At 39.7% G+C, this 27,518-nt stretch overlaps 1 protein-coding gene across 4 annotated transcripts in view; it reads left to right on the forward strand.

Annotated features, from left to right (window-relative positions):
• The window catches only part of gria4a (glutamate receptor, ionotropic, AMPA 4a), a 115,764-nt gene that overhangs the window by 77,082 nt on the left and 11,164 nt on the right, over positions 1 to 27,518 (forward strand). For all 4 annotated transcript variants that reach the window (XM_007904431.2, XM_007904432.2, XM_007904433.2 and 1 more), the window contains exons 10-11: positions 8,349 to 8,555; positions 11,072 to 11,445. In XM_007904431.2, the coding sequence (XP_007902622.1) occupies positions 8,349 to 8,555; positions 11,072 to 11,445 (581 nt within the window). The remainder of the gene's footprint in view (positions 1 to 8,348; positions 8,556 to 11,071; positions 11,446 to 27,518) is intronic.

Here is a 27,518-nt window from a genome sequence, read left to right on the forward strand (position 1 = left end):
AATTAACAAACCTCTATAAAGAATCACTCGGCTTCCTTTTCATTAATTACAAAATTGAGGGCACCAGTAATTATAATAAATAATAATAATAATCTTTGCATTTGAAATAGGGCACTGTCAAGTCATTGAGACATCTCAAAGCACTTCACAGAATTTAATGTAAAGGGAATTGACTATATTTTATGGACGAAACTGATAATTGCAATTGGCTGCTGTGTTTCTCCCACAAAAAGCATAGTCAATCCACTTTACAATATATTCTGTGAAGCGTTATGAAATGTCTCAGTGACATGATAAGGCGCTATATTAAATGCAAGGATTATATTATTAGACATCTGAGTTATGAAGCAAGGCATCAAAAGGTTCAGTGAAGTATTCAGGATCTTAAAAGAATATAGATGAACTAAACCCTAATAATATGTTTAACAAATCAGACAATCTAGAGTAAGGAGACCCAGACTCAAGCGCAGAAGAAGGAAGATGAGGAAACAGTTTAGATGTAATTACTTGGCACAATGATTGGTGAGTGTATGGAACAGACTATCTAGGGACACATTAGAAACAGATTCTACAGATTCAACACATTCTAGAGGGAAATAGATTCCTTAATTGATGAAGAATTTGATTGAGGAGTGTGAAAGATAGATCAGAGTGGATTTTTAAAAAAAAGTTCCTATGGGAAATGGATCCCATTATTTTTCTGCTCCAGTGCAATCCTATATGGCTGTGTTCGATATAGATGTCTTATGGGCGAATTGGAAAAGTTCAGAGGAACTTTATGTGGAGTCCTGTAGCTCAGTGGTTAGAGCAGTCGCTTTGCGAGCGAGAGACCTGAGTTCAATTCCAGGCAGGGCGAAACCTTGGGCAAGTTTCCTTACTCCACACAGAGCCTAATAATAATCCCTCCAAAAACCAAAAACAATAATAAATTGGTCATTTTCAATCTACGACTGTTTGTGGGACATTGCTGTGTGCAATTGGCTGCCGCGTTCGCCCACAAATATACAGTCAATTCACTTTACAGTGTATTCTGTGAAGCGCTTTGGGACATCCTCCCGACGTGAAAAGCGCTATATCAAATGCAAGGATTATTATTATTATACTCTTACGTTCTTCCTTTTATGATGTACCTGATTGGGAGTGCTTGCTAAGGGTCTTACATCTCCAGCAGATATTAGCAATTCTGGACTGAACAAATGTGTGTAAATGTATGAGTGTGAGGGTTGATGGAACTGCACAGTGCGTAGTGTATTCAGATTACAAAGGTCCTAGATTTAATCCCCAGTCTGTACTGAATTAGATGATCTCAAGGGGAGCAAGGGTAAGGAGATTGCAATCAACCTCAGAACCTCTCAGCTGGAGAGAGGAAATATATAACCAAGATTCCTGTTCCTGATTGCTATCTATTAACTGTTGTTGGAACAGTGAAGATGTCTGTCTATTCGATAAGGAGAGGATTTGGTTTAGCTATGATGCTTCCTGTTTTACACAAAATAAATTAACAATTAGAACAGGTTATCAGCTAGACGATTTGAGGCCAGGATGCTGGACTCATTTAAGGAACAGTTTGTTGCTATGATAAGAAGATAGAGTGGATATTCTGGATGGATGAGTTAAAGGACCGTATTTATCTATATCTCTCTTATGAACTTGTGATCATGGTCCCTTGTGCCAGCCAACACTCTGTTGTAAGGCAATACAAGAAGAATTGCTACTTCAGAACTCTCTGCACCCTACTTACCTTATCACAGAAAGTATTAAGCATAGGTTGGCAAGAACCAAGGCTTGCGAATACCAGAGTATGTGTTGGGGGTACTGCTAGAATTAACCATCTAAAACCACACAGCTTCCCATTGAAACCATTGTCTGGCAAACTTTCTGCTGATTATCCAGTTAGGATCACCCTACCCATTATGGCTTTGCTTGCAGGGTTAACAAGAGTTGAGTGGAAATAATCCTTGCTTGCAATAAAAACACATGGCTAAGTAACAGGAAAATAACTTGCTTGCCATCACATGAAGAAATCAGCCTTAGAAGAAGAGAGTAAGGAGAGTGGTTAGGAAGAAATTCATAACAGGACAACATGCCCAGGGGAATCAGAAAGCACACCCAGGTATATTAGTCACAGCTTGTATTCACGGTCTTTCCTCACAGAGAAAGACAAATCAAAAAAACATAATCATAGGCAGCACAAGCAGAATTTTAATAGGCCCCTTCTAAATCACTCATAGCTTACACATGCTCACGTGCATTGAAAAGGAAGTTAAATTAATGTGCAAGTTATTTAAATGAAATTAGCCTCTGTTTTCATTGGTGATGCTGTGTGAAGCCGTGGTCGGCAGTGGTTGCAGAATGTGATGTCTTTTACATTGGGATGCACTGAATTAAGCAGCTCCACTTATATCCGTTTACGTCAGGAATGAAGTACTTGGAGTGGGAATAGAATGTTCTTACAAAATAGGAACAATGTCCCTTTAAAATCTGACGCAGGGAGTTGGAAACTGTGAAAACCAAATTGTCTAAGGGAAGATTTTGGATTAAATTGCTTTGATTCCTGAGTTTTGGTTTTACAGATTTGGAACAGATAATTACATTTACTTGAACAGTGACTATCTAACAACCTCACTGAGTCCTGTGTGTGAGACAATTTACAGCGCTGAGTCCAGTCTGGTGATTGGAAATTCACGAAGCATGTGCAGAGGTGAATCAATGCAGCCAGCAAAGGTTGTTTCTGAATAGTTTATATACTGGAACCGCGGCGATGCTTAGCACATGAAAATCTATGACTTCCCAATAAAACCTGGATTGCTTTGACATGAAAGACGTTGTGCTGAATATACGATTTAACAAGGGCTGATCCTGTTGTGAGCGCATGGTCATCTCATAACAAGCACACAGGGGCTGGGTAATATCATAAAAATGTTATTCCATTCCTATCTTTACCCACTGAATGTTAATGGCCTATTTACACTTTTAACCAATGTGACTTGTGGGATCACGCAAGGCATTGCTGCAAGATCTGCAGCATTTATGCCACTGCATAGCTTAGAGCATTGGGCATGCAAATGTGTCACAGCTTTAAATCAATACAACAGCGCCTGCTGATACCAAAGGAGCCTGTGGTATTACACTATGGCCTATTGTCCAGGGGTGGGGAAAGGGAGTGAGTTAGAGTGAGTTGAGAGGGATCTTCTTGGACCTGAGCTGGCTCCAAGGTGACGTGCTTGGCAACAAAATATCAGAATCAAATCAACTCTCCATGGCAGTCTCAGTAGTCCGAGCTACTACTCCAAGGCACTGTTGATGACAAACCAGCACTTGAAGGGGGAGGCAATATGTGCACACACATTTATTTAATCCAAGACTGCTAATATCTCATGGGGATATAAGACTCTGGGGAAGAGATTCTTGGCTCCTGTTTAATAACCCTGCAAGCCAAAGTCTTAACAGATAGGGGCGTGTGTGACAATTGCGTCTGGGGCACAAAGTAAAATGAAATCAGTGTTTCAAACAGCTCGCTACATTTTATTTAATAAAAATAAAACTCCCTTAGCTCCATCAAACATGCCCTTCCAGTGTGTAGGTTGTGCAATTGTAGTATAGCTTCTTTTAAAACTGTCTGTCAAAGAGACCAGCGCCCCAGGAATCCAACATTATCCTGCGCAATGAACTCACTAATGGTCCTTGAAAGATTGCCTCATACTGTGTACTGCAAATGGCCATATTTTTTCTATAATCAGATCTGGGTTAATATATACAGCGCATGTTATTTGGACACCTTATTAATAAATTATTGCTAACCTTTCATTTCTAACTTTAATTATTCCTTTGTGTTTCAACCACATCCAAGTGAAATCCACTATTAGGTATACAACACTGAGAGAATTTACTGCAATGCAGGGTTTTCACTTGACATTAACAATAACAATCAATTACATTTGTATAGCACCTTTCAGGACCTTTTGGGCAGGAGGTGGACGGTCTCTCTCTAGACTGACTTGAATGAGATCTCTTCACCTTGAGCTGCCAACTCGTAATACCAAACAAGTAAAATCAGGATCCTGGTATCCTCGCACCATGAGGACAACTGAAAGTTTTTGCCAAATGTCCTGCGGATGTAAAAAACAAAGAGCCACAGGTTGGAATCTCAGCCAGAGAAGCAGTTGTTGGCTGCAATTGGTGGCAGTGCCCCTGAGTTCACAAGATCATGAGATTGTTATTGTTAATGTTATTGGTTTTGGATGAAGAAAGCCTTTCAATCTATTTCATCTCACCTTTCCAAGATACCTATCTAACCGTCTTCCTACAACAGCATCAGACAGATTTTCAAGTGAGTCCAGTGACCCAGCCTCAAACACCTTCCCTGGCAGCCTGCTTCAGTCTTAATTATCCTCTGGGTAAAGAAAAACTTCCTGGTGTCTGTGTTAATGAAAATGTGTTAAATAATGTGATAAAAGTATGCTGAGTCCATCTCTTGATCATTACCTAGAGCTGCCCCCACCCCGACACACACACGCATCACAAAAGGTGTGCATGCGTGCCTGTGTGTGTGAATGTTGGCAAGGACAATATCAAGCCTTGCTGTGATCACAGTCATATAAAGGTTTTGCCTGAGGCAATTTGGTGGGAACCAGAGTACCCTCTAGTGGCTCCTGGATGTCTGTAATTTTTAGAGCTCTGCCATACAGAGGTCATCTTAACAAACAGTTTAACATAGGGAATAACAAATTTCTAAAGTACGCATTTATTACTGGCTTGGACATTGTTATTATCTTGTTAAAAGCAAGTCTGGTTATAATGAATAGCTTTGTTTGCCTTGAATTATTGAATATAACAGGCATTTAAAGTGTTTCAGTCATACTCACACAATCTATATGTAGATGAAAAATGAAAAATTAAAGCTATCAATTAAATATCTTGTGACATTTTAGTTTCCAATATTTTACATTAAATGATAAATATTCTGCACCCTACTCACGCATTTAATCACAGAGCTAATATTCACTCTGTAATATAATATAAATCAGTAACGTTCATCAATACAGTTAATCCCTGTTAAGGGTTTGATCGCTACCATTATTTGGTAGTTGAGGGGTATTTCAAAGCATAGTTTAATGATGTTCTTTAAATAACGGAAGGAAAGTTTTTAATACTACGGAATTTTGATCTCTTTATTACTACTAACATTAAAGATGCAGCCACTTTGTTCAGTGTTTTTTGCCTTGTTATTTCTGTACCATCAGCTTATAATTGCCCTGGGGAAAGCACCCTGCTTATTACACTTCTATGCATTAACTGAATTTTATCATGGATGAAAGACATTTGTTTTTCACTGGTGGAAACTGCACTGATCAAAACCCCACCAAAATCTGGAGGTCAGTTCATTATATGCTCTGTGTTTGCTATCATTTGAATCAAAATCTTTGAACTAACCAGCAATGTTATATTAATTATTGTTAGTTTCAACTTAGCTTTGATAATGCGCTGTTCAGTGTGTCAATTGGCACATATGCACAAGCAACCTGGGTGACAATTCAAGATAACACCAAGTATTTCTGTGTGTTCAAAGTGTATCATTTAATTTGCTCAGTATTCTCAGCTTCAATCCTGCATTGCAGGAGACAATTTGCTTTTCCACTTCTGCAGCAGCTTCTCACTAAACAGATAAAGCAGGTGGTATTTTAACATGATGCACCATATGCAGCACCACTTTTAATTCTGGTTCAGCTGTTTTGCAGTGTTAATATATGCCTCATCTGGGATGCACTGTAACACTGCAAATTATTATTCATTGCTTTTGTGGCTCAGTCTCCTGCTTCCTATCTGCTTGACTGCATTCTACATCACGCACAGATCAAGTGCTTTTGTGATCAAAGTTGGTATGGATTATGTTGGATCAATCTATGTTGGTATGGATTATTCAATGCACTATGTCACTTGTCACACCAATAAGTATTAGTCTGCTCTATTAATTGTTTCCTTTTTACTTTCAATTTTGTCTGGAATTTCACTGTTGCTCTGCTCATACAGGAGAGAGATGTCAAAGGGCAGCACGCAAAGTAGAAATTGGTTACAGTGCTAATTAAAATATTGTCCTATCGGGATTGATACTGTCACTGTAGTACGGCACTGTGCTTTTCACTCTTTCTCTTTGCCACTCTCTGCCTTTCTCACTTTATCTGAATCTCTCTGACTTTATCTGTTTCTGACCACAGCCCTACACTGTAAAGAGTACTGTACAATACCTACTATACCTTCCAAAACATATCTTGTGAGACTGAACTAAGCACTATGGGGCAGAATCCTGTTTTGCACATGTACAAAGTTGCACGCATACATGTTATTTCTAAAAAGCCACCAGAGCAACTAGATAGGGTTCTTAACAAATGCTTGCATGAGTAAAAACTTTGAACCATGTGCAGAACAGCTCATTTTATGCCTGTGCCCAGCCCCATATCCACATCCACTTTCAATTCAGAAAACATTGTAATTAAACCGTTAAATAATTGACGTGCAGATAAACAAATTCTACTGTACTTACTTTCTTCATCCTACCAATAAAACTTAAATGTCTCATTCTCCCATACACAAAAAGCATCAGGAGTTTCCGGTGGAAGTTTTTTTCTTCTTTATTCAGCGATATTTTGACAATGTTTCATGACATAATGATCTAATATGTTTGCCTAATGTATCATAAAATAATAGAATATTACAGCGCAGGAGGTCATTTGACCATTTGAGTAGCAAGAGCTACTCAATCAGTCCCATTGCCCCGCTCTTTACCCATATCCTTGCAATTTTTTCCTCTTTAAGTATCTATCCAATTCCCTTTTGAAAATTGTTATTGAATCTGCTTCCAATGCCCTTCCAGGCAGTACATTCCAGACCATAACAAATCTCTGTGTAAAATAATTTCTCCTCATCTCCCCTGATATACTGGGATCATATTTTGCAATATTTCTACATGTTCCTCTTGAAGCCTGCTGTATAATTCAGCAACGGCTAATTATCTGGACTTGCATCTGTACATCTATGTTATATTCAAAACTGGTCTCAATGTTGAAAGAATGGTATGTAAATGAGAAAATGCATCAAATATTTAGAATTCACATCTCTATCTAAAAATATATATTGTTTGAAAATATTTATTTATAAATATAATATTAGTCTTTTCTGATGGCCTGGAAAACTTGTGTGTGTGTGTGTGTGTGTGCGCGCACATGTACCGTGAAATGAATGACCTTTTCTATCAGGGGGATTGTTGGCCAGGACACTAGAGAAATCCCTTCTCCTTTCGTGGGATCTTTAATGTCCATGGGAACCTCTTTTTAACATCTCATCCAAAGGATGGCACCTCTAGCAATTCAGAACACAGTGAAATGTCGAGCACTGCATTGAAATGTCAGTCGAGATTGTGAATTCAAATTTCCGATGTGGGGCTTGAACTCCAGCTTTCTGACTCAAAGGCAAGAGTGTTACTAACTTTGCCAGGCTCACAACTAAAATCAATACATTCATGTTAGATATTTCCAACAAATTGGCATGACAGACTTCTGGAGGTAAACATTCCAACAAAACAAGAGACCATTCAGCCTGTACCACTAATACCTGTGTTACAGCCATTAAATTACCTTTTTTTATTAATCCAATTTCCAACTCTTTCTCCTTATTCCCTATAGTTTTCCTGCAAAGGTGGTTATCCAGTTCCTTTTGGAATTATTCCATTGACACAGTTTTTATAGCCACTTGTGGCAATGAAATCCAAACATAATCAACCCACTGAGGGAAGACATTTCTTCTTATCTTTTAAGTTCGCCAGGTATTTCTTAATTCAGTAACCCCCAAATTGATCCTATTTTTGGTTAGATGCCTGTCACATGTGGAAACCTAATCTCACCAAACCAGACTGAGAGCTCCACATAGGTCTGTCACCTTCGCTGGAAATTTCCCATGTCTGGAATGGAACACAGCCTCTCTCCCTAGAAAGGACACACTTTGTTCCGGAGGATATCATTCACTGTCAGTTCATTGGTGTGGCCCACTGACAACCAGCTCTGAAGAAAATATAAAACATAAAGTTCCAGAGGATTTTAGGCACCGTATTTTGACAAGGGTCAAGCCTTGGAGACCAAGAGTGTGCATTGGGTTACTTCTGGAGTCTAACCAGCTAAAACTGCAGAGATTGCCATTCATCCTACTATTAATTCCAGAAGTACAAACTTGAAATGGCACAAACTCACACAGGGAGTTATAAAGTTCTAATCCATTTTTTCAGATGGTGCAAATATTGGATTGCATTTTTAACCCAGCATTGCTTTTTACAGACCACTCTCTTCTTTGGTTACCAGGAGGGACCTTATGTCATGCTAAAGAAAAACCATGACACTATGGAAGGTAATGACAGGTATGAAGGCTATTGCGTGGACCTGGCTTCAGAAATCGCCAAGCACATTGGTATCAAATATGAACTTAAAATTGTTCCAGACGGGAAATATGGAGCGAGGGATCCAGAAACCAAAATCTGGAACGGAATGGTGGGAGAGCTCGTTTATGGGGTAAGCCGTCTTTAGAACAGTAACTAAGAATAAAATGTTTTGATCTCTTAAGAGAACTGATTGTGCACATTGTATAGATCCTATTACTTTGCATTCACACCACAACATTGAACAGGATTAGAAGTGAATATAAGGAAGTAGCTTTTTTTTGCATCTAATTCTCTCTGCAATTACCCATGGTTGAGTCTTTGTTTTCTTGCAGTTTGTGTTAATATTCTTAATTATTGAATGCTTCAGGAGATGTTGTAGACATCAAAATATGTGAGGACAAGAATGGAGGTAAGTGCTGCACTGAATGTCAATGTAAATGGCACCTGACTCTTGGATGTGAAACAAATGACTTTAGCCATCGAGCTGACCCAGATATCACCATTAAATTTCAGTAATGCCAATTGTAAGTGGCTCTGTTCGAGGCACAAATCCCATACAAAGCGATTTGAAATTGAATGTTTACAGTGACAAAAAAGAGATTGGTGTAGAATTAAGACTGGCCTGTATTGCATGGAGTGTTCCTGTCAAGTTGCAGCCACATGCTTTTAGTTGCTCATTCCAGTTCCTGGTAGATTTAATGTCAGTGTTCAACAGAGTTGAAACCTTCTGACATACCCTTCTGGATTTGTTTGAGAGGCCATCTATAATTGTTGATTTTTTATCTCAGGGGCCAATGATTTATTTTATTAAGTCTATCCCTTTTCAGAAGCTCAGTGTGAAAAGGGCACACAATAACAACATAGTATTGGAGCAGCAACATACATATTTGCCCGCTCAGTGAACTCCTCATGGCAACTGTTGTTTACAGTGAACCATGATACAAAAATACATAATAATATTAATCATACTCTATGAATTTGGTATAATTATCACTGCCACTGAGACTTATTAAAACTATTCGGAAAATGACTTGTCAAAATATCTGGTGAACAAAATATCAACCTCCTGTAAAAAGTAGCTATTTTACCAAGTTCAAACATACCAAGAAAAGTAATATTCATTCATATGTCACCTGGCAGTGTTAATGGTCTGGCTGACCCATCACTGAAAACACTTAGAAACTGCCTCTAAAGAGTGATTTGCATTGTAATAACATAATAACAATCCTTGCATTTCATATAGCTCCTTTGATATCGGGAAAACATCCCAAAGAACTTCACAGGGTTTACTGTGAATTGGAGTGACTGTTGTATTTGCAGGCAAATGTGGCAGCCCAGTTGCGCACAGCAAAGTCTTACACACAACCATGAAAAGAATGACCATTGTTAGCTCAGGGATTGTTGGCCACCCCTTGGTAGATGGAGATGGAATAAATACAGAAAGAACTTACCAAAAACAATTAAACATTAACAGAAATCCTAAAAATGTTTCATGGGATTTAAATCTCCTTCCCCAAAAAAAATATGTTGTTTCACTTGAGGAAAATTCTAAACGTTATGCACAGCCACTAAACTATTTCATACTAGGTCATTTAAATTGATTATAAAATCCTGGGAACATTTTAGCAATGGTTTCCTGTTAGTGTCCTGGGAGAGCCGTTTGAAGGACACGGGATAATGAGCCTGATCTCATATCCCAGACAGCTTGCTTTCTGTCTAATTAAACTGTATGTGTGAAAAGGTCTCGCAAAGTGTCTCACTGAGATATTCTGTGCAGTCACTGCTTTGCTCGGCTGTGCACCGGCAGGAACTGTTCCAGTTTAACCTCTCGAAGTACTCCCACTGAAAGCTGACAGACTGCACACCGCTCAAAATACTACGGGCTTCCTGACACCATGAGAGCAAATTATAAAGTTTGCGATCATGCTGCCATTATTCACACCCCTGCTATTTGAATACCACCAGCCACTTGTTTCAGTACAACAGAAACAGAGAAAATATTTAAAAAGTCTTAAGAATTGCATTGTACGCAGTAGTGACTGCAACAAAAATGACCGCGTGGGTTCATAAAGTACCTTTCGTGTAGGATAACGTCGCAGAGCATTTCCCAGTGGCGAGGGTAGACTCCTAGCAAGGGAGAACATCTTTTGCTCGCATGTTCCATTATTGCCATATTACGACCTGCTACTAATGGAGTTTCTAATCTGGATTCACAAGTGCTAGTGAGCTCAAATCAGTACCTTTCCCAGAGTTGCATCTGACTGCTTTCAAATTGCTCCCCAAATCAATCCCCAAGATACTGGGATAATTGCTATGGTTCATTTGAATGTAGCAGTACTGCAATGGGCAACACATGAAAGGTAGAGCTTAAAGTTCTTCAGACATTTTGTTTTATATCTTCTTCAGAGCTGGTTGTCAGTGGGCCCCACCAATGGTGATAGTGAATGATCAGCAGTTTAATCTTCCTGTTTGCATTTCTTGCAATATTTAAATTGTGACATTAAATTAAAGGCAAGAGACTAAGAATAAAGTGGATGTACCTCACACAGGTTTGGAAATTGCTTTCGTAGGGTTTGGTGTCATCTATCCGTGTGTGTGCTTATGAATGAGATATGCGTTTAAAAAGGATTTTCCCCCATTTCACAGAGAGCACAGATTGGGGTGGCACCTCTGACCATTACTTTAGTACGAGAAGAGGTCATCGACTTCTCCAAGCCCTTTATGAGCCTGGGTATTTCCATCATGATCAAGAAGCCACAGAAGTCCAAGCCTGGAGTCTTCTCTTTTCTTGACCCGCTGGCGTACGAGATTTGGATGTGCATCGTTTTCGCCTACATCGGAGTCAGCGTGGTCCTGTTCCTGGTCAGCAGATTTAGCCCCTACGAATGGCACACCGAAGAGCCAGAAGACGGTCAGGATTCTCCACCTAGCGACCAACCCCCTAATGAGTTTGGCATCTTTAACAGTCTTTGGTTTTCTCTGGGTGCCTTTATGCAACAAGGATGCGATATTTCGCCAAGGTTGGTCACTCATCTATTAACTCTCTGTATTTTATGGTCAATCCTGATGCCATGGTGCATATACGTTACCTTTTTCCCCTTCATTATAAGTATATCCTTTTATTTTTTAAAAAAAGTATCTGAATGCTTATATGAACAGTAAGCTTCCAAGAGAAACTGTTGTTTTTTTTATATAGATAAGTGAAATGTGTGGATGACCTCTGAACCGTCATTCACCCATTTCTGCACGTAACTTATATACACCATGCGTAGACCGTAAAATGCATAAAGTTATGCTGATTTTGTCCACTTGGAGGACTACCGTGTGTTTGCTGCATACCTCATTTTACGGTCGACAGTCCAGGTGTATATAAAATTTCGCTCCTTTCTGTCTGTCGCTCACTCTGAAAACAGAGCAAGCGAGCGAGCGAGCGAACGAATTCTAATGACTAATGTTTGTTGCCGAATGATTTTCCAGCGTTCAAAAATAGGAGCCTCATTCTGTACCAAGTGCAGTCCGTAAAAAGGAAATCTCTCGCACCCACATAAGTAACACAAGACAGATCCTGGCCGTGAAAACATTAACAGAAAATTTCACAGTGAAACCTCTACACTCGATTGCTGATTGATACGCCACAACCATGTTTAACTTATAGGACAGAATATTTCTACATAATCTTCCTGGCTGGCTTTCTTGAGCAATGGCTTAGTGCAAAATGTAAATGTTTTTAAATCATGCTTGAATAGTAATGACTCTCCTCAAAAGTTACAGGGCCTCATTCTAACTGAGCAGATACTAAGGCTTGACAAGTGGAAGAGCTCAATGGGTGAACCAGTATTTAATTTCACTGCCAACAAGAATCAGGCATTTTACACCTGAAATTATTTTGCAGGGCTATGGGGAGAGAGTGGGGAAGTGGGATTGATTTGGATAGCTCTTTTCAAAGAGCCAGCACAGATACGATGGGCCAAATGGCTTCCTTTTGTGCTGTATAATTTTATGATTCTATAATTCTATTTGTCCAGCCGGCACTGAAGGTGAGCATCCAACTGAAGGTGGTAAGAGTAGACTGGGTGGTTTTTGCACAAAGAAAAGTAAAATCTTGTTCTGGCTCTGAGATAAATACTTACTGCAGTTGGAGTCCTGCATCGCTGAGATTTACATCTTGGAATTTGAATAAAATCAATAATATAGAACTATTAGAAGTCAGGAATGGATAGTGTTTACCACTGATGTGGTCTCCTCTATCTATCAACGTCCTGTGAGTGTCCAGTGGGAATTCACATCCTTATGGTAACCAGGGATCACATGGCACTAATAACTGTTAGTTTTGTGTCAACACACAGTTAAGCTCTTAAATATTATCTCACTATATAAGACCAAGTACAGTACAAAGTTACCTTGATCTTTTAAAGTGACCAGTATAAGGGAGATCGGTAGCAGTAAAAGGTGATAATCGCTAATGTGGTGATGCTACGTACAAAAGATTGATGTATGTTAACTCCTGCAGTAAGTGGTTGGAGTTTAGACCACAAAAACGAGGTTCATGCAAGCACTTCGGACTCTTAATTTATGATGAGACTCAGCAGTCTGGACCCGTTTGCATTCCAAAGTGAATAAGAAGGGATATGATGCAGATTTTCAAATGTTGATAAGCGTGGATAATGTAAACAAGTTATTTATAACAACAACTTACATTCATATAGTGTCCTTCATACAGGTAATCTCTCAGAGCGCTTGCAACAGATCAGATGTAGAAAATAATTAAAAATTAAATTAAAAAGTCTCAACTAATACCAGAGATTAAAATATTTAAAATATTTCTCTACAAAACAGTCAATATGTGGAATAGACTTTCTGCAAAAGTCATTCTTTCAGGTAACTTCTTTAAAAATCAGTTGAATAAAGCTTTGGTTTGGAAATGGATATCTGTAGATAAAGATGAGCGAATATTCTCTGTAATATGAAAGTTTCTGTGTAGCTGGGAGGACGGATTAGTGAGAAGGGGGTACAGTTAGCCAGCGAGATAAATGTATTATGTAAAGTTGGATTAGCCTGAAGTTTCATTAGCTTTGAAAGGATATTTCACAGAGCATTACCCAATTGCTACTGCACTTTTCCAGTTCAACCTCCAAGCCAGTATGAAGCCCCAACACCCACAAAATTGTTTCATGGGAACTCCCTCCTACATATTCTGCTTTCAAAGCTGAATTCCTCAAGTCAGCATAACATGTGTGACATGCTGTAAACTTACCGGAGGAATACCTACTTGGATTCCTTAATAATGGAACCCCACTTGAATCATTGTGTTTTAGATAGGCTCAGGCTGAAAGTCAAACTGATCTTAGCCTGGAAGAGCATTTTGTCTTAAAATTTAAGATTGTGGAAAACTCTTAAATTCATTTTCATTTGGAAGCCAGATCTTTTCAAGAACTATGGAAAACTGGCTTTCCAAACCAAGGTTAACTGTAAGAATTAAGTAAGAATTTTCACAATTTTTTTCAATCTTAAATTTTAAGAACAAATGGTCTGGTGGTTATAATATCACATGCTTTTTTTTAGTAAATTAAAGTTAATTCCAATTCTAGGTGGAAGACTAGGTTTGGTTTGTGCCTTCAATTAACAATACAGTCTTTATAGTGATTCACAAAAAGTTTCACTCATGTGGTATTTATAAAGCAGACAATCCAAACCTAGTAAGACTCCAATAACAAAATTACATTTGTATAGCGCCTTTCAAGTCGGGAGATGTCCCAAGGCGCTGGACAATTAGTATTTCAGCATCGAGCTGGGGGTCGGGATTGGGGAGGGTGGAAGGCAGGAGGGGAAGGAGAGTGACCAAAGGCATGGTCAAAGAAGAGGATCTTGAGACAGGTCTTTAAGGAGGCAAGGGAGGGGACAAGGCGGAGGGACTGCGGAATGGAGTTCCGGAGGGTGGGAGCAGAGTGGCAGAATGCCCGCCCACCAATGGTGGGGCGGGCGAGGCAGGAGACATGAAGCAGGCTGAAGCCCGCTGAGCAGAGGGAACGGGGAGGTTGGTAGGTTGCAGAGGTAGGTGGGAGCAAATCCATGGAGGACTTTGAAGGTGAGGAACAGGATCTTGAGCTGTATCCTCTGCGTAATGGGAAGCCAATGGAACTGGGTGAGGATGGGTGTGATAGGGTCATGGAGCCTCGTGCGGGAGAGGGCACGAGCTGCAGATTCTGGAAGATTTGCAGAGGGAAAGGTTGGGAAGGCCGACAAGCAGGTAGTTAGCTTGGTCAAGCCTCGGTGTAATAAATGAGTGGATGAGGGTTTCGGCGGCCTGAGGGAAGAGGCAGTGGTGGAGCCGGGGATGTTGCGGAGTTTGGGGAAGGCAGAGCGGGTCATGGCAACAACAACAACAAAAACTTGCATTCATATAACGCCCTCCATGCTGGGCAGCGGCCCATAGAGGATATGGCTACCATTTTTTTAAAAGTGAAAAACACAATTTTAACACTTTTTCCAGATGGTACAAGATTAAGAGCTGCTGTTTCACATCTTACTGTTTCACCAGTTTTAATGCAGAAAATCAGCAGGAACCAACACCCTCAATAAACAAGATGGTCTTAGTGCTGATTTACAAGGAACTTCATTGACGTGGTATTTGGATCAGTTTAACTTACAAATAGTTGAGACAACCTTCCCAGGGGATTTTGCTTTACAAACTAGATAGTTGTGCAGAATGGGAATGAACATTAATTTACTGACATCCAGTATGTGATATTATCACATCAACCAAAGATGCAAACGATATTCATCACTAGCTGGGGGGTAATTATTTGATTGCTTTTTTGGTCGATGTGTTACTATTGGTGATAATATTACATGCTGCATTTTGCCCCCCAGAGTATTTTCTCTTCCATTTTTCCCACTCCCAACTTTTGCCCCCTTGCCCTCCATGTATAAAGGTGGTGGTTCATTTGAATATATTGTTCTAAAGCTGCTTAGTAATACGTACTGTGCTATGGTTAAACTTTCCTAGTAAATGTAAAGCTAAAACAGGAATTTGAACATTTCAAAAAGTTATTGAAAACACAGAAAAGAAACAAAAATTTAAAAACATGTACTTTCTCTCTCCCTGAATAAAAGGTAAAAGATTAATTTCCCATCGGGAAATACTGTGAATTATTATTGATCATTTTTATTTTATTCTATTGGTCTGAGAGGTGACTGTGGTTTATTTGTGCAGTGAGTCCGAGGGCATTTCATAGGCTGCTACTTAATGTTTATGTTTATTTGCTACTATGACCTTTTGTCCCAAAATAATTTTCACCTGAATTTAACTTTTAAAATCTTTTAAAAAGTTTAACATCCACCCCCCATCCCCCACAAACACACATCTGTTATTTTTCTCAGATTTTTCACAGAAAAATATTATTTTGTAAATGAAGACTTTAATCATCCTTAATTATGTAACATCGACAAAATAACCTCTCAAGTAAATGCTCATAAAGCTTAGACCTTCATTCTCAGTATCCCATTCCTTGAATCACTGATTTTGTATTCTATTGATTTTACGGAACGTTGGATTTCTGAGCCAGTGGAAGGCACGACATGTCATTAAAGTTAATGTGTATGTTATATTAGAATCAGTTAAATTCTAGCTAGTGACTCAGATGTAAGGTACCTCTCAGGGTTAGTGCAGGATAGGCCTTGCACTGCAGAACTGATAATCTGTTTACATTTGCTGTTCTGATACCGGCAGTGCCTTTGTCTTCTGTTTTGACAGCTAAGTATGAAGGAAATCATTGCAAAGGAGTGGTATACATTTATGCTTTTGTGCATTGTTAGCATTGAGTGGTCAGGTTTAACATGATCAGATATAAAATAATATTTTCTCTTCTCTGTACTAGCAAAATGCCTTAACCCAAACCTTTGTGCTGCACCAGTGTAATTTGTTTTTTACTCATTCCCGCATAAGCCATTATGATGGTTTCTCTGATGCCTTGTTATTTTTGGATCTTTGCACTAATGTAAGTGTGGAATACAGCTACTGAATCCAATGCAGCTCCAACTTGTGACTAGTCCACACAAGGGGGAGGTCTGATAGAGAAACATTATCTCAGCTCAAATCTAATAGCTGAAGCCAACTCAACACCCACAGCCCATTACCTAACAAGACATCACACATTGCATACCTACACACCATCTGACTTCCTTTAACCAGGGTTTGATGGAAGGAAGGTACAACACATGGAGCAAGGTGATGCTCATAACAAACACCCAGTTGGATGTGATCAGTGTAACCCAGGTGGTGATAACATTATTTAGCAGACCTCAATTGTATCAGCAAGTTGGTACACTGCAATCGGGGCATGAGCAAGATGGCTAGGTATTGGTTTGTCCTGAATTGTTGGCTGTTTTATTGTGGTTTTGCACCTATTGAGAAATGAGTTGACATCTCCTCAAAGTCATATATAGTTGAACCGTTGAGGCTAACAGAAGAAATGTCCATTCCATCGTCTGTGCTGGATTTGCGGCCAGATGGCAGGAATGAAAGAACAGTGCACTAACCTACTACACCATCCACTCTCTCAAGAACTTTTTACATGTCAAGACTTTCTAAGCTGAATGGTACTTTACATCCAATCCCATTTTGTTCCCATCAAAAGCATATGGAAGGCAGACAGTTAATTCAATAGCTATGGTACAATGAAAGTTAGGAGTGTTGTAGCTTTCTCTGGACCGCTGGCTTGAATCTCCTTTATTTCTTCTTTGGTCAGTCAAAAAATCAAGCACTAAAATCATCACCACTCTGTGAATCTTGGAACATGATAGACGTTCATTAAAGAGTGATGTGAGTCCACGTGAGAGATAGTGATATACTTATAAAATAATTAACGGCTTCAGAAATAGATGTGTTATACATTCAGTCATTAATACATAAGTTGTTTAATTAGGAATTTTTTGATAGGAGCTCATTTATTTTGGGGAAGTGAAACAAAAAGCAAAGACAGCATATGTGTCACTCAGGATTGCATATCTCTACCAGGCATTCAATTGTTTATTAAGTAAAGTACAGAGCACTGTAAATGGCTGTCAGCCCAGACCTCAATTCATCAACAGTGCAGCTGTAGGGTGGATCTCAGTAATTTGCACTTATTGAATTTGCATCTGTGTTAGATGCAAATCAATTCTCTGTCTAAAGATAGGCAGTCACATTGCTGGAGTACATTCAGAAAGGAGACAAAGTCTCATCCATGGCAGTGAGCAGGGCTGTCTGCTTTCAATTCAGGATGTGTTCTGTAGAGTTTTAGGCCATTTGGAAGTCATCTGCGATTGGAGTACTTTATTTCCATTCCGTTTTATATTTAATTGATATGTTCTTGCAGCGCCGCTTCCTTCCTCTTGGAAAGATTTCCCAGGGTTTGAAAGTCAGCCACAAAGTATTGAAAACACTTTCTCAAACATAATTAATTAATACAAACACTTCCACTTGCAGTGAATTTGAAATGTATCTGCAGGAAAGATTGAAGGGTCATAGAAATAAATGCAATTTGTCATGATCAAATATTCCACAGGACATGAGGCTCCTGTGTTAATGTGGCAAGGGAGAGGGTGGGGATTATCAATCAAAAGAGACAAGGCAGGAATTAAGTACATCTAAACAGGCCCTCAGCAAGAACAGTTAATGTTAAGTGGAATTAATTTCCTTCAAAAGAGAACTGGCTAGAGCATGGAGAAACACAACCAGACCACTAACAGAAAGATTATTATAATAATAACAGTCCTTGCATTTAATTTAGTACCTTATCAAGTTGTCAATGTCACAAAGCAATTCAACAGGATTTTACTGTAAAGTAAAGTGACTGTGTATTTTGTAGGTGAATGCAGCAGCCAATTGTTGCAAAACAATGACCTCAAACAGCCATGAAGTGAATGAGTAATTTTATCCGGAAGGATTGTTGATGAGGACACCAGGAGAAACTCCTTTCTGTTTTTAAATAGATGAGATCTATAACATCCACCTGAACAGGCAGACAGGACTTCAGTTTAACATCCTATCCAAAGGACGGCAGGTCCAACAATGCAGCACTGCATTGGAGTGTCAGCCTACATTGTCAATTCAAAATCCTGATATGGGCTTGAAACCAGTCTTCTAAGGCATTGTTTTTTACAGCAAGTGTTTTACTGCCAGTTAACATTGGAGCCCAATAACTAACTGTGATGTTGGTTTTGATAAACTGATTCATCTCCAGATTGCCTGAAAAAATATTCTGCAACAAATCAATGCATCAGCAGTAGCTACTGAATGAGTAAAATAATTTTCCTGTCACTACTAATATCAGGTTTTATTTCAGAGCAAAATTGTCGTACCTATAAGATTTCAACTTGTGCTTCAATGCTGCTGAGTTTGATTTTTCCCTGAGGTTAGGTGGTGTTGTGTTTGGATGGTGTTGGAGAAACATTAATAATACTGTCTGCAGTTCCCATTCCTCTCACCTCAATTATCTACCTCAAGCTGTTTTTTCATATCAAGGTTCTATTTTTTGTACTGTTTTACATTCGTAAAAATGTCATTTTTGGTGCGTCTCTGAAGCTTTTTCTGTTTTCTTATTTTCCTGCTTGTTTACTTTGTGGGTGTTCTTAATAATCATTGTTATTTTTACAAATTTTAGAATCTGCTAAAACTCAATATGGTTGGTTTTAAGCACTTCATGTCCCTGTTGTTTTAAAGCCATCACAGTGCTAAGGACAAGTGCTTTGATCTCTCTCTAGCCACAAAATGACATTCAAGAAGCCTCTTAAGACTGGTTTTAGAGCACAATTCCTAATGAAACCGAGTGTTAAAGGATTCTGTACCAACCAACACAATTTCAAGCTCAACCTGTACCAACCAGTTCCATCAAGGACCCTGCTCAGTAAAAGCGGATTCTCAGTTAACCAACTCCACACAAACCTTGTATGGAAAGCTTTAAGCAAACACACATGTTAATTCATCGTTGCCTTCAACCCCTCCAAGAAGATGAAATCTACCGCAACACATTGTGTGATACCCCTGGACTCAGGGTGTGTGTTACCCCTATACTCTCTTCAACATGCCAGGTATTCACTGTTTGTCATCTCTGACTTCAGCTCCAGGAAAGATTGGTAAACTATTAGTAACTATCACTACCACTAAGTGAACCTCAATACCAAACACCAAATGCCATTCATTCTTCCTCCGTGGGGGGGGTTTTACTGTGCTCATTGGTATCAAATCCCCCCTGAATAGTACCTCACCACATCTGACCAGCAAGATAACACCAGATGCTATGAATAACACACTACCGCCAGAATTTGGACAGTCCTTCAGAGCCCTTAATTAGTCCTGGATCTGTTAATGAAGCTCAGTCTGACAATAGCCTTCCCTCTTTTAAAGATCCAAATCTACATAGATCTTTGTCAGAAACAATCTGCCATATTAAGGAAGGTCTGACCAACCTGTCATAGGTCTCACTCTCCCCTTCAACTTTTAAGTTTCCTTTGCTTTATTCCCTGAGGGTATTGGAGTCTGCCACAGACTGGAGAGTTTGCAGCACCAGAAAAAGAATGAGGAGATTGCCTCACTACCACCTGGAGAGACAATCGCTCATGATAAAAATAATATGGGTTCATCAGGAACTCTGTCTACTACCTTGTGACTGCACTCACACCATAATAAGGTGCCAACAAGAATTTCTATCACAACTATCTTAAAATTCACTTCCCTACAACATCCACATCCTGAGGAGGTCTGGGAGTGCAAGCCTGACTGGATCAGTGGTAAAGAGGTAGAGGAGGAATTACAGTTCTTCCACTGATGGATCTACTGATCAGAGTTCCAAGGTTCTTAAAGAATAACTACAAAGTCATCCATAGTTTTAATGTGACAGCCTCAGATGACCCTATGGAAGAAGGGGAGACGGAGCCTGTTCTCTAAATTTTGTGGAGGTCCCACAACTTCATCCTTTACTGAATTTGATGTATGATAAAAACACTTGTGAGCCTCAGAATCCATAATTCTCAAAGACGATGGAATTGAACAACTGTATTACGACCAGACCAACAACAACAACTTGGATTTATATAGCCCCCCCTTCCACGCCGGATGGCATCTCAGAGCGCTTTACAGTAATGGATCCCAGGGCCGAGCCAGGGGAAGGGGGAGGAAGGTGACCAGCGGCGCGTTCGAAAAGAAAGGTCTTCAACTGAGATCTGAAAATAGGAAGAGAGGGGGCGAGGCGAAGGGAGTGAGGAAGGGAGTTCCATGACCTCCCCGCACTTGGCATTGGATGTGAAGATTGAGGAGGCCTGAGGGGGACGCATGGAGGAAGTAATGGGTGGTGGAATAAAGGACTTTGGGATTGTTTTTAGCCTCCAAGATGATGTTGGAGTAGAAGGCCATTTTTGGGTGTGTCAAAGAATGGCGGTAGCTGTGGAGATGCTCGAGCCACAGTTGGCAGTGAACTGTCAGGCCAGTTTTCCGTCATCTGTGCTCGAGCAGCCGGGTTTGGGTTTTTAGGGAGTGGAGATGATTGTTATAAGGGGGGATCGGGTGGGTTTGGAGATGGTCCTGGATTTCAGGGGAACGAGGGAGTTGAAGGTGGAAGAGAGGCAATCATGGAGCAGCTGGACGGCTGCTTCAGGATCTCCACGGGTGGAAGGCCAGAGTGATGGGATATTTGAGGATGTGAGGGCCTCAGGGAGTAGCCTTTTCCATGGGCGGTAGAGAATGGTTGAGGGCTTGGTGGAGGAGAGAAGGATGTGAGAGGAGAAGGAGATGAGGAAGTGGTTCGAGATAGCTTTATCCACTATGCTAAGGCCTGACCATGTAATTGAACAGTGTCAGACTAATCACTCTCCATCACAGGAAGGGCTTGCTTTCCTAAATGCCTTCAGGATTGTGTCACAGCAGGTTCTCCATCCGGATTCATCCAGGTTCCACTTGGTTCTTAATACAATAAAGGATGCCTGAAAGCGTCCAGCAACATAAAATTGTAAAGCCTATGGGGGAGGATCATTTGCTAAATCTTGCCCCTATCTTGTGAAGTTCTTTTCATGCTATCAGACCTTTAGCAACTTGCCAATGTTAAATTGAAATCTAGTTCAATTATAATTCAGTTAGCCACAATGGCAACCTTATACAGCCTTTGTCCATTTGGATCCTCGAGGGAAACACAATTTAATCAGATGAGTTGTGAATGCTATTTTGCAAGTAAATCCACCTGAATTTTCTTTTGTTCAAAGTTTGGATTTACATTCAACAACAACTTACATTTATATAGCACAATTTTATAATGCACAATACTCAAGTGCTCTCCATTTGTATCACTGTCATGGACTAGCTGGGTTGAATGGCCTGCTTACATGTTGTAACTTTCTATGTAACACTTTTCATCTGGAGGAGAACATTGCTGCTTGCATTTGTCCCTGAACAGAAGCTGAATGAAATCCAGGTATTGGTTATTGAAAAGCCTTATCTCATCTGGAACACACTTCCAATTATTGTGTAGCAGCACCTGGAGCAGCCTGAGTGCTATGATCGAACATTATTGCCAGGATATTTCCAAAATGGGATTAACTTTGGTAGAGCAGTCCTTGCGTCTGCAGTTTTATCTTCCTCTTGAGGCTCACCTTCCTCCTTTAATAAAGTGACTACTTTGCTAGTCTCCAGCAGTGTGTGTTGGGTGCTGAACAAAGAAGAAGGAGGGATTATCTATCTTTGTTCTTCTCATGTAGGTGTCCTCCACACACCGCCCAGCCGTACCCTCCACTCGTCGATGGGGCTTTTGTTTTTCTTTCTCTAGCTGTTGACAGTCAAAGCACATTGCTGTTTGAGAGGTGAGGTTGACCATATATAGGGTGCAGGAGCAAGAGGGATCCTGTGGGCATGTTATCTGACATCAGTATATTGTAAAGAGGATGTCGGCTTAGTGATTTTTTCCCCAGCAGACGTGCCAGCAATGCCGGTGTAAGACAGAATTCCCACAGCGTGTGGAGGATGCCTACACTAGAAGATCAAAGAGGACTTGTGAAGGTAGGTAGTTTCTCTTTAAATTTAAGTTTGGGTGAGCTGTCCACTATTAGGAAGACTCTAGCTGCTGGAAAACTAGAGGTAATCCCAGGGTGCGAGTAATATTAAGTTTCTGCCACTTTGTTGGAAACCGCAGAGCAAGATTTTGATGTTGTCTTTCCTTTTAATCCCCAAGCAGAAGATTGGCCCATTTAAAGTGCCCAACTGTCATATAATATTGGTGAAGAACCTCTCACCATTTTCCTTAAGGCTGTAATAAGTTGTGTATGAATCACAATTTCTCTGGGGGGTCTTGTGGGGTTTAGTATAGAGGCTCTTTGTGTAATGTTAGACGTATTACCATGTTCCCCACAGTGAGGTGGACCACCCCTGTATTTTAACACCTGACTCATTCCAGCACTTGCAACTTCCATGTACTCAATCCTCAGGTAAAGTGTCTGGAAAAGTAAATTCCACGGGTCCAAGCTTATCGCTAACAGCTACTGTTCTGTAGCCTCTTGATGTTGTGAATTCCAGGGTCCTGGTTGTACTATCCACCATTGTGTAGCTTCTGGTTCCACAATAGCCAATAGCTGTGAGCTGCCTGTTCTTTTCCCTTTGACTCTAGATCTCTGCCCAGCACTCCCATTTTATTTAAGGTGTGGGATGCAGCCTTGTGGTTGATTGTGCTGTGTTTGATTTTACCCCATGGTTGTATTGGATTGAGTTTGATTTCAACCTGTGCGTGGTTGAAGATCATAGCGTTTTGCAGAGGGGTATGGAAATTGTGAGTGGTTGGTTAGAGAGTTTGCCTGAAACACATTTGTGTGCAGCATTTTGATGTTTTGATAGACCTGTGATAAATAAATCATATTCTCAGAATTTATTATGCTAATTTCTCAAAGAAGAAAAAAGAGAGTAATCCCCCCAAAAAGTGTTTCGTAATTTGATTATTTGAATAAAACTGAATTCGTTTTTCTTTTGCTTGTTTAATATTGGTGTATTGAAAACTTCAGCCTGTTGTGAAAGATTTGGGCTTTATAGTTAAAAATGTTCCGGAGCCTTCTGTGGGATGGACGGCTCTTTTAAAACAAAAATCAAGCCCGCATAAAGATTTTGCAGCACTTTGCACATTTGTGCCATGCATAAAGTTATGACATCGACGATTTTTCTCATGCGCTCTGAGCACACTCACCTCTTTATGGACTGAATTTCTCAACGCATCAAAATTAAACCAAAAAAAATACAATTCAGAATCGACTTCAAATCCATCAGCGTACCAAATTAAAACAAAATCTGCTGAAAGGGTTTCGGTTTTCTTTCGGAATGAAACATAATGGTTCTGTGAATGCGATTAAATTGATACGAGGGCAAGCATTTATGTGACAGTCTAACCCTGAATAGGCAGAGCAGCAATAATTGAAGGACGGCTTGAAGGGCATTTAAACCAGTGCCTGCAGCATGTAGTCTGTGCAGCAGTTTCACTCACTTGCTGCTTGCGAAGCTAATGTTGCATTGCAGGGCTGATCCCCATCTTTTCCCAACCACTAACTGTGCAGTGCCAACACTCTTGTGAGCACTTTGAGCAGCTGTGCCCAATGCTGTGGTGTTGTTATACAAATAAAGGTCTAATTTAGTTAAATAATGCAGATTCATAACTTTGGCTAATTTTAAAGGTCACAGATTATTAGAAGAGGGTGACGCAGGTGCACACATTATTTCTTTTTTTATTTCTGGTGAGGGTGCCTATGAACTGCATCTGTTCCTGCATATAAAAAGGGACTAATAGTGTGGATGAAAATTAGCCACCGTATTTTTGATTAATATCTGACTGTGGGGAATGGAAGGAACTTGGTGACAAAGGTAGGGGTGAGAGATAGTGGAGTAGTTTTTGAAGCACTCGCTTGTGATATGATCCCAGATTGCTTAAGTTGGATAGGTATTGAGACTTACTGTCTACTGGTTCTTTACAGAAGAAAGCAAGAACGAGTCATGAGAAAAGGAAGCAATAATAGGCTCTCCCTGTGTCTCAGTGGGAAATGTACTAAATCGTAAAGACTGAAAACATTTTAATAGCCTGCATTGAGTGTGTTGATTTTAATGGGAATGTAAGTAGAAGCTCTTCGGTCAGTCATGGTATTCCTGAGCTCAGGAGAAGGGAAAAAATCAATCCGGGTTTATGTTTCTAGTTAATATCTAGTGCCCCCTGCTGGAAAGTTTGTTTGTGAACATTGATTGAGGATAGGTTTAGGTTTGAATGTGTTGCACTTGATGGTAAACTCGTCAGCCAATGCATGAATAGTCCAAATGTCTTGCATCAGAGTGCTACCCTGGAGTTATCTTCTTCCCAGAGGGATTGTTAATGTAATTTTTTTTTGTGTAGAACTGCATTGGAAAGGGAAGTGTAGGCTTTGGCAGTGAGAGTGCTGTATTATGGATTATTAATGATTGGGAATGGTTAATCAATGCCTGTTGTTTTTTTTGTGAAGGCTGTTATTTGCTTATTTTATTCACTATGCTTAAGAGATCTGACAAGCATAGCAAACGCTCACTAGTATTAAATTGGCCTCCCTAAACATTCCATATGGCTGCTTCTTTTTATTGGTGGTGATCCTACTACAATAAAGTCTGAACATTTTACCTTTTGAAACATTCTCCCATTACCATACATCCTCAATGGCTATAGTTTTCTTAATCAAACAGCAATCAGGTTCCAATTAATTGTCCTATCCTCAAAAGACATTTCCATCCCATAGGCGTTTGAGTAAACAGCAGATTAATTAGGCCAGTTCTTTCCATTTTAATTAGTTTTACTCAAGCAGTTAAATAGCAGTGTTGATATCAACTGTAATTTTAGTGGCTGATTTTTATTAATAAATGGACACAGTTCATGAATTGTCTTTAAACTAACCAGCTGATTGGCTATTTATTAGTTGGTGTGGTAGGAGACTGTCACCACAGATTGCCTTCTCCATTTAAATCCTTACCTTCAAAGCTTATTCTCTTTTTAAATTGGTAACCTCAAAGTCTGCATTTCTCGTTCATTTATGATAATAGTAATCATCAAAACGTCTCAAAGTGCTTCACAGGATTTTGTAGTGACTGTGGATTTTGTAAGCGAATGTGGCAGCCAATTTGAGCACAGCAGTGTTTCACAAATAGCCATGAAGTGAATGGCCAATTTTATCTGGAGGATTGTTGTTGTTGACCAGGATACTGGGAGAAATTGCCTTCTCTGGGAAAAGGGGGGCGGAGTGAAGAAAACAGCAGCACAAATGTCATAGAAAAAGCACCTTGGGATGCAAAGTGTGTTTTCTTTACGGAACCCCACGTATATTACATCAACCCGTGAGACCTCAGCTCCAGCCAGAATTTGCCGATCTACCATGGGTCAGTTTGACATACAGTATATGCAAACTTTAGGATCTAAGGTACTTTTTCTGGCATTCAGCGACATTTGCAAGGTCTTTTTCTCCACAAGTTCTTTTGCAAACCCTGTGCAAAGCTTTCCAGTATATAAACAAGATTTGTATTCAGTATTTTGCAGCCAATATTAGACATCAGCGGAAGATGATGTTCCCCACTGTGTGTTCCAAATGCTAATTTGTTCATTATTCACAGAAAATAGTCAGTTTAATATCATTCTCCATAAGCTACAAACTAAGTCATTATAATTCTCTTTGCTGGCCCATCCTGAGTTATTTTTGTTAACGCAGCACAATAACTCTGAGTCAGTTATGTGCAGTGCACTACTTAGTTGTACGCACAGTCTTTATGGTGCATGTAAGAGAAGCAGACAGTGAGACCTCCAAAATGAAATTGCTACTCCAGCTATGTGATACTCTCAGAACAGAACAGTTGTGTGTGCTTGCCATTTGGAAATGTCACGCAGTGTAGGGCAGTAAGGCTATGTAGTATGAGTAGCACAGAGCACTATGTACACTGTACATACTTAAGAGGCAAAGAAAATGCTACCAGATGCAAAGTGCCCAGAAATGTTCCATTCATGGCACTGCTGACCTTCACCCAAATAGAAGAAGATAACAAATATTTGTCCTATCAGTTCATGATGCTGACTCTAAAGATTGAGTCCAATGGTTCTGAACACCAGATAATCAAGCTCACAGAAAACAATTTAGTTTAATGATTTGTTAACAGTATTTCAAATGTATAGAAAAGGTATAGTTACCTAATCCAGAGAACAAGAGCTGCAGTTGCTTGAGCGCTTTTATTTTCCTAGGTCTGTTCTCAAACAGCAGCTATTCTGAGCTTTATTTATGCCCAACTTGTTTACTACATTCATAACTTACCACTCATTCAATCATAACTGCAAGGCCACCTAGTTATCATACACAGGCACTGTTTCTTTGTCTTACTTCTGCATACCAAGACCATCTGGTTACACATCCCCTTTCTACATAACTGCACCAGACAAAAGCAAGGACACTAGATAAGGAAAAGAAACATTACTCATTTCTAGCAAGGTTACAAAAGTTATACAAGTAAAATCATCAACAAAATTTCACAGCAGTACAATGTTCAGTAGTTTTCTATCATAGGCAAAATGCATAGCAAAACAACAGCATAATGTTCCACTTAACAAGGTTCGATTTGTTACAGTCCCCCACACCTTGATACTCCAATTCATTGATGGTATCACACTTAATGTCCTACGTCTTTGTACCACCAGATGTGTGTCCACAGGGCTCCTATTTGCCCTTGTTGTTGCATCACATTGTACAAACATTGTTTGCATATAACATGAGGATAAATTGTACGCATTAATATGCCTAAAATAGATAACAAAGCCTCAAAACTTAATTTGCCATGTGATAAAGTGAAGCGAAGATCACCATTGGTTGTTGTGCCATTGCACAGCAGATAATACTGTAATCTATAGACTAGTTTTGTGGAGTTGTCCTGAAAATATTCAGTAGTGTATCGTTAAATCTGGAAGGGGAGGGAAATATTCAACAAATTGTTTTCTGCACATCAGGTTGGGAATTTTTTTTATACACATCTCACACATGAAATAGGGTTAACGTAACAAGCTTGGTTCAGATAAAGAAGGCCCTTCAGCTCAATTGATGTCAT

This window comes from Callorhinchus milii, unplaced genomic scaffold, assembly GCF_018977255.1.
Source record: "Callorhinchus milii isolate IMCB2004 unplaced genomic scaffold, IMCB_Cmil_1.0 Scaffold4, whole genome shotgun sequence".
Lineage (NCBI taxonomy): Eukaryota > Metazoa > Chordata > Chondrichthyes > Chimaeriformes > Callorhinchidae > Callorhinchus > Callorhinchus milii.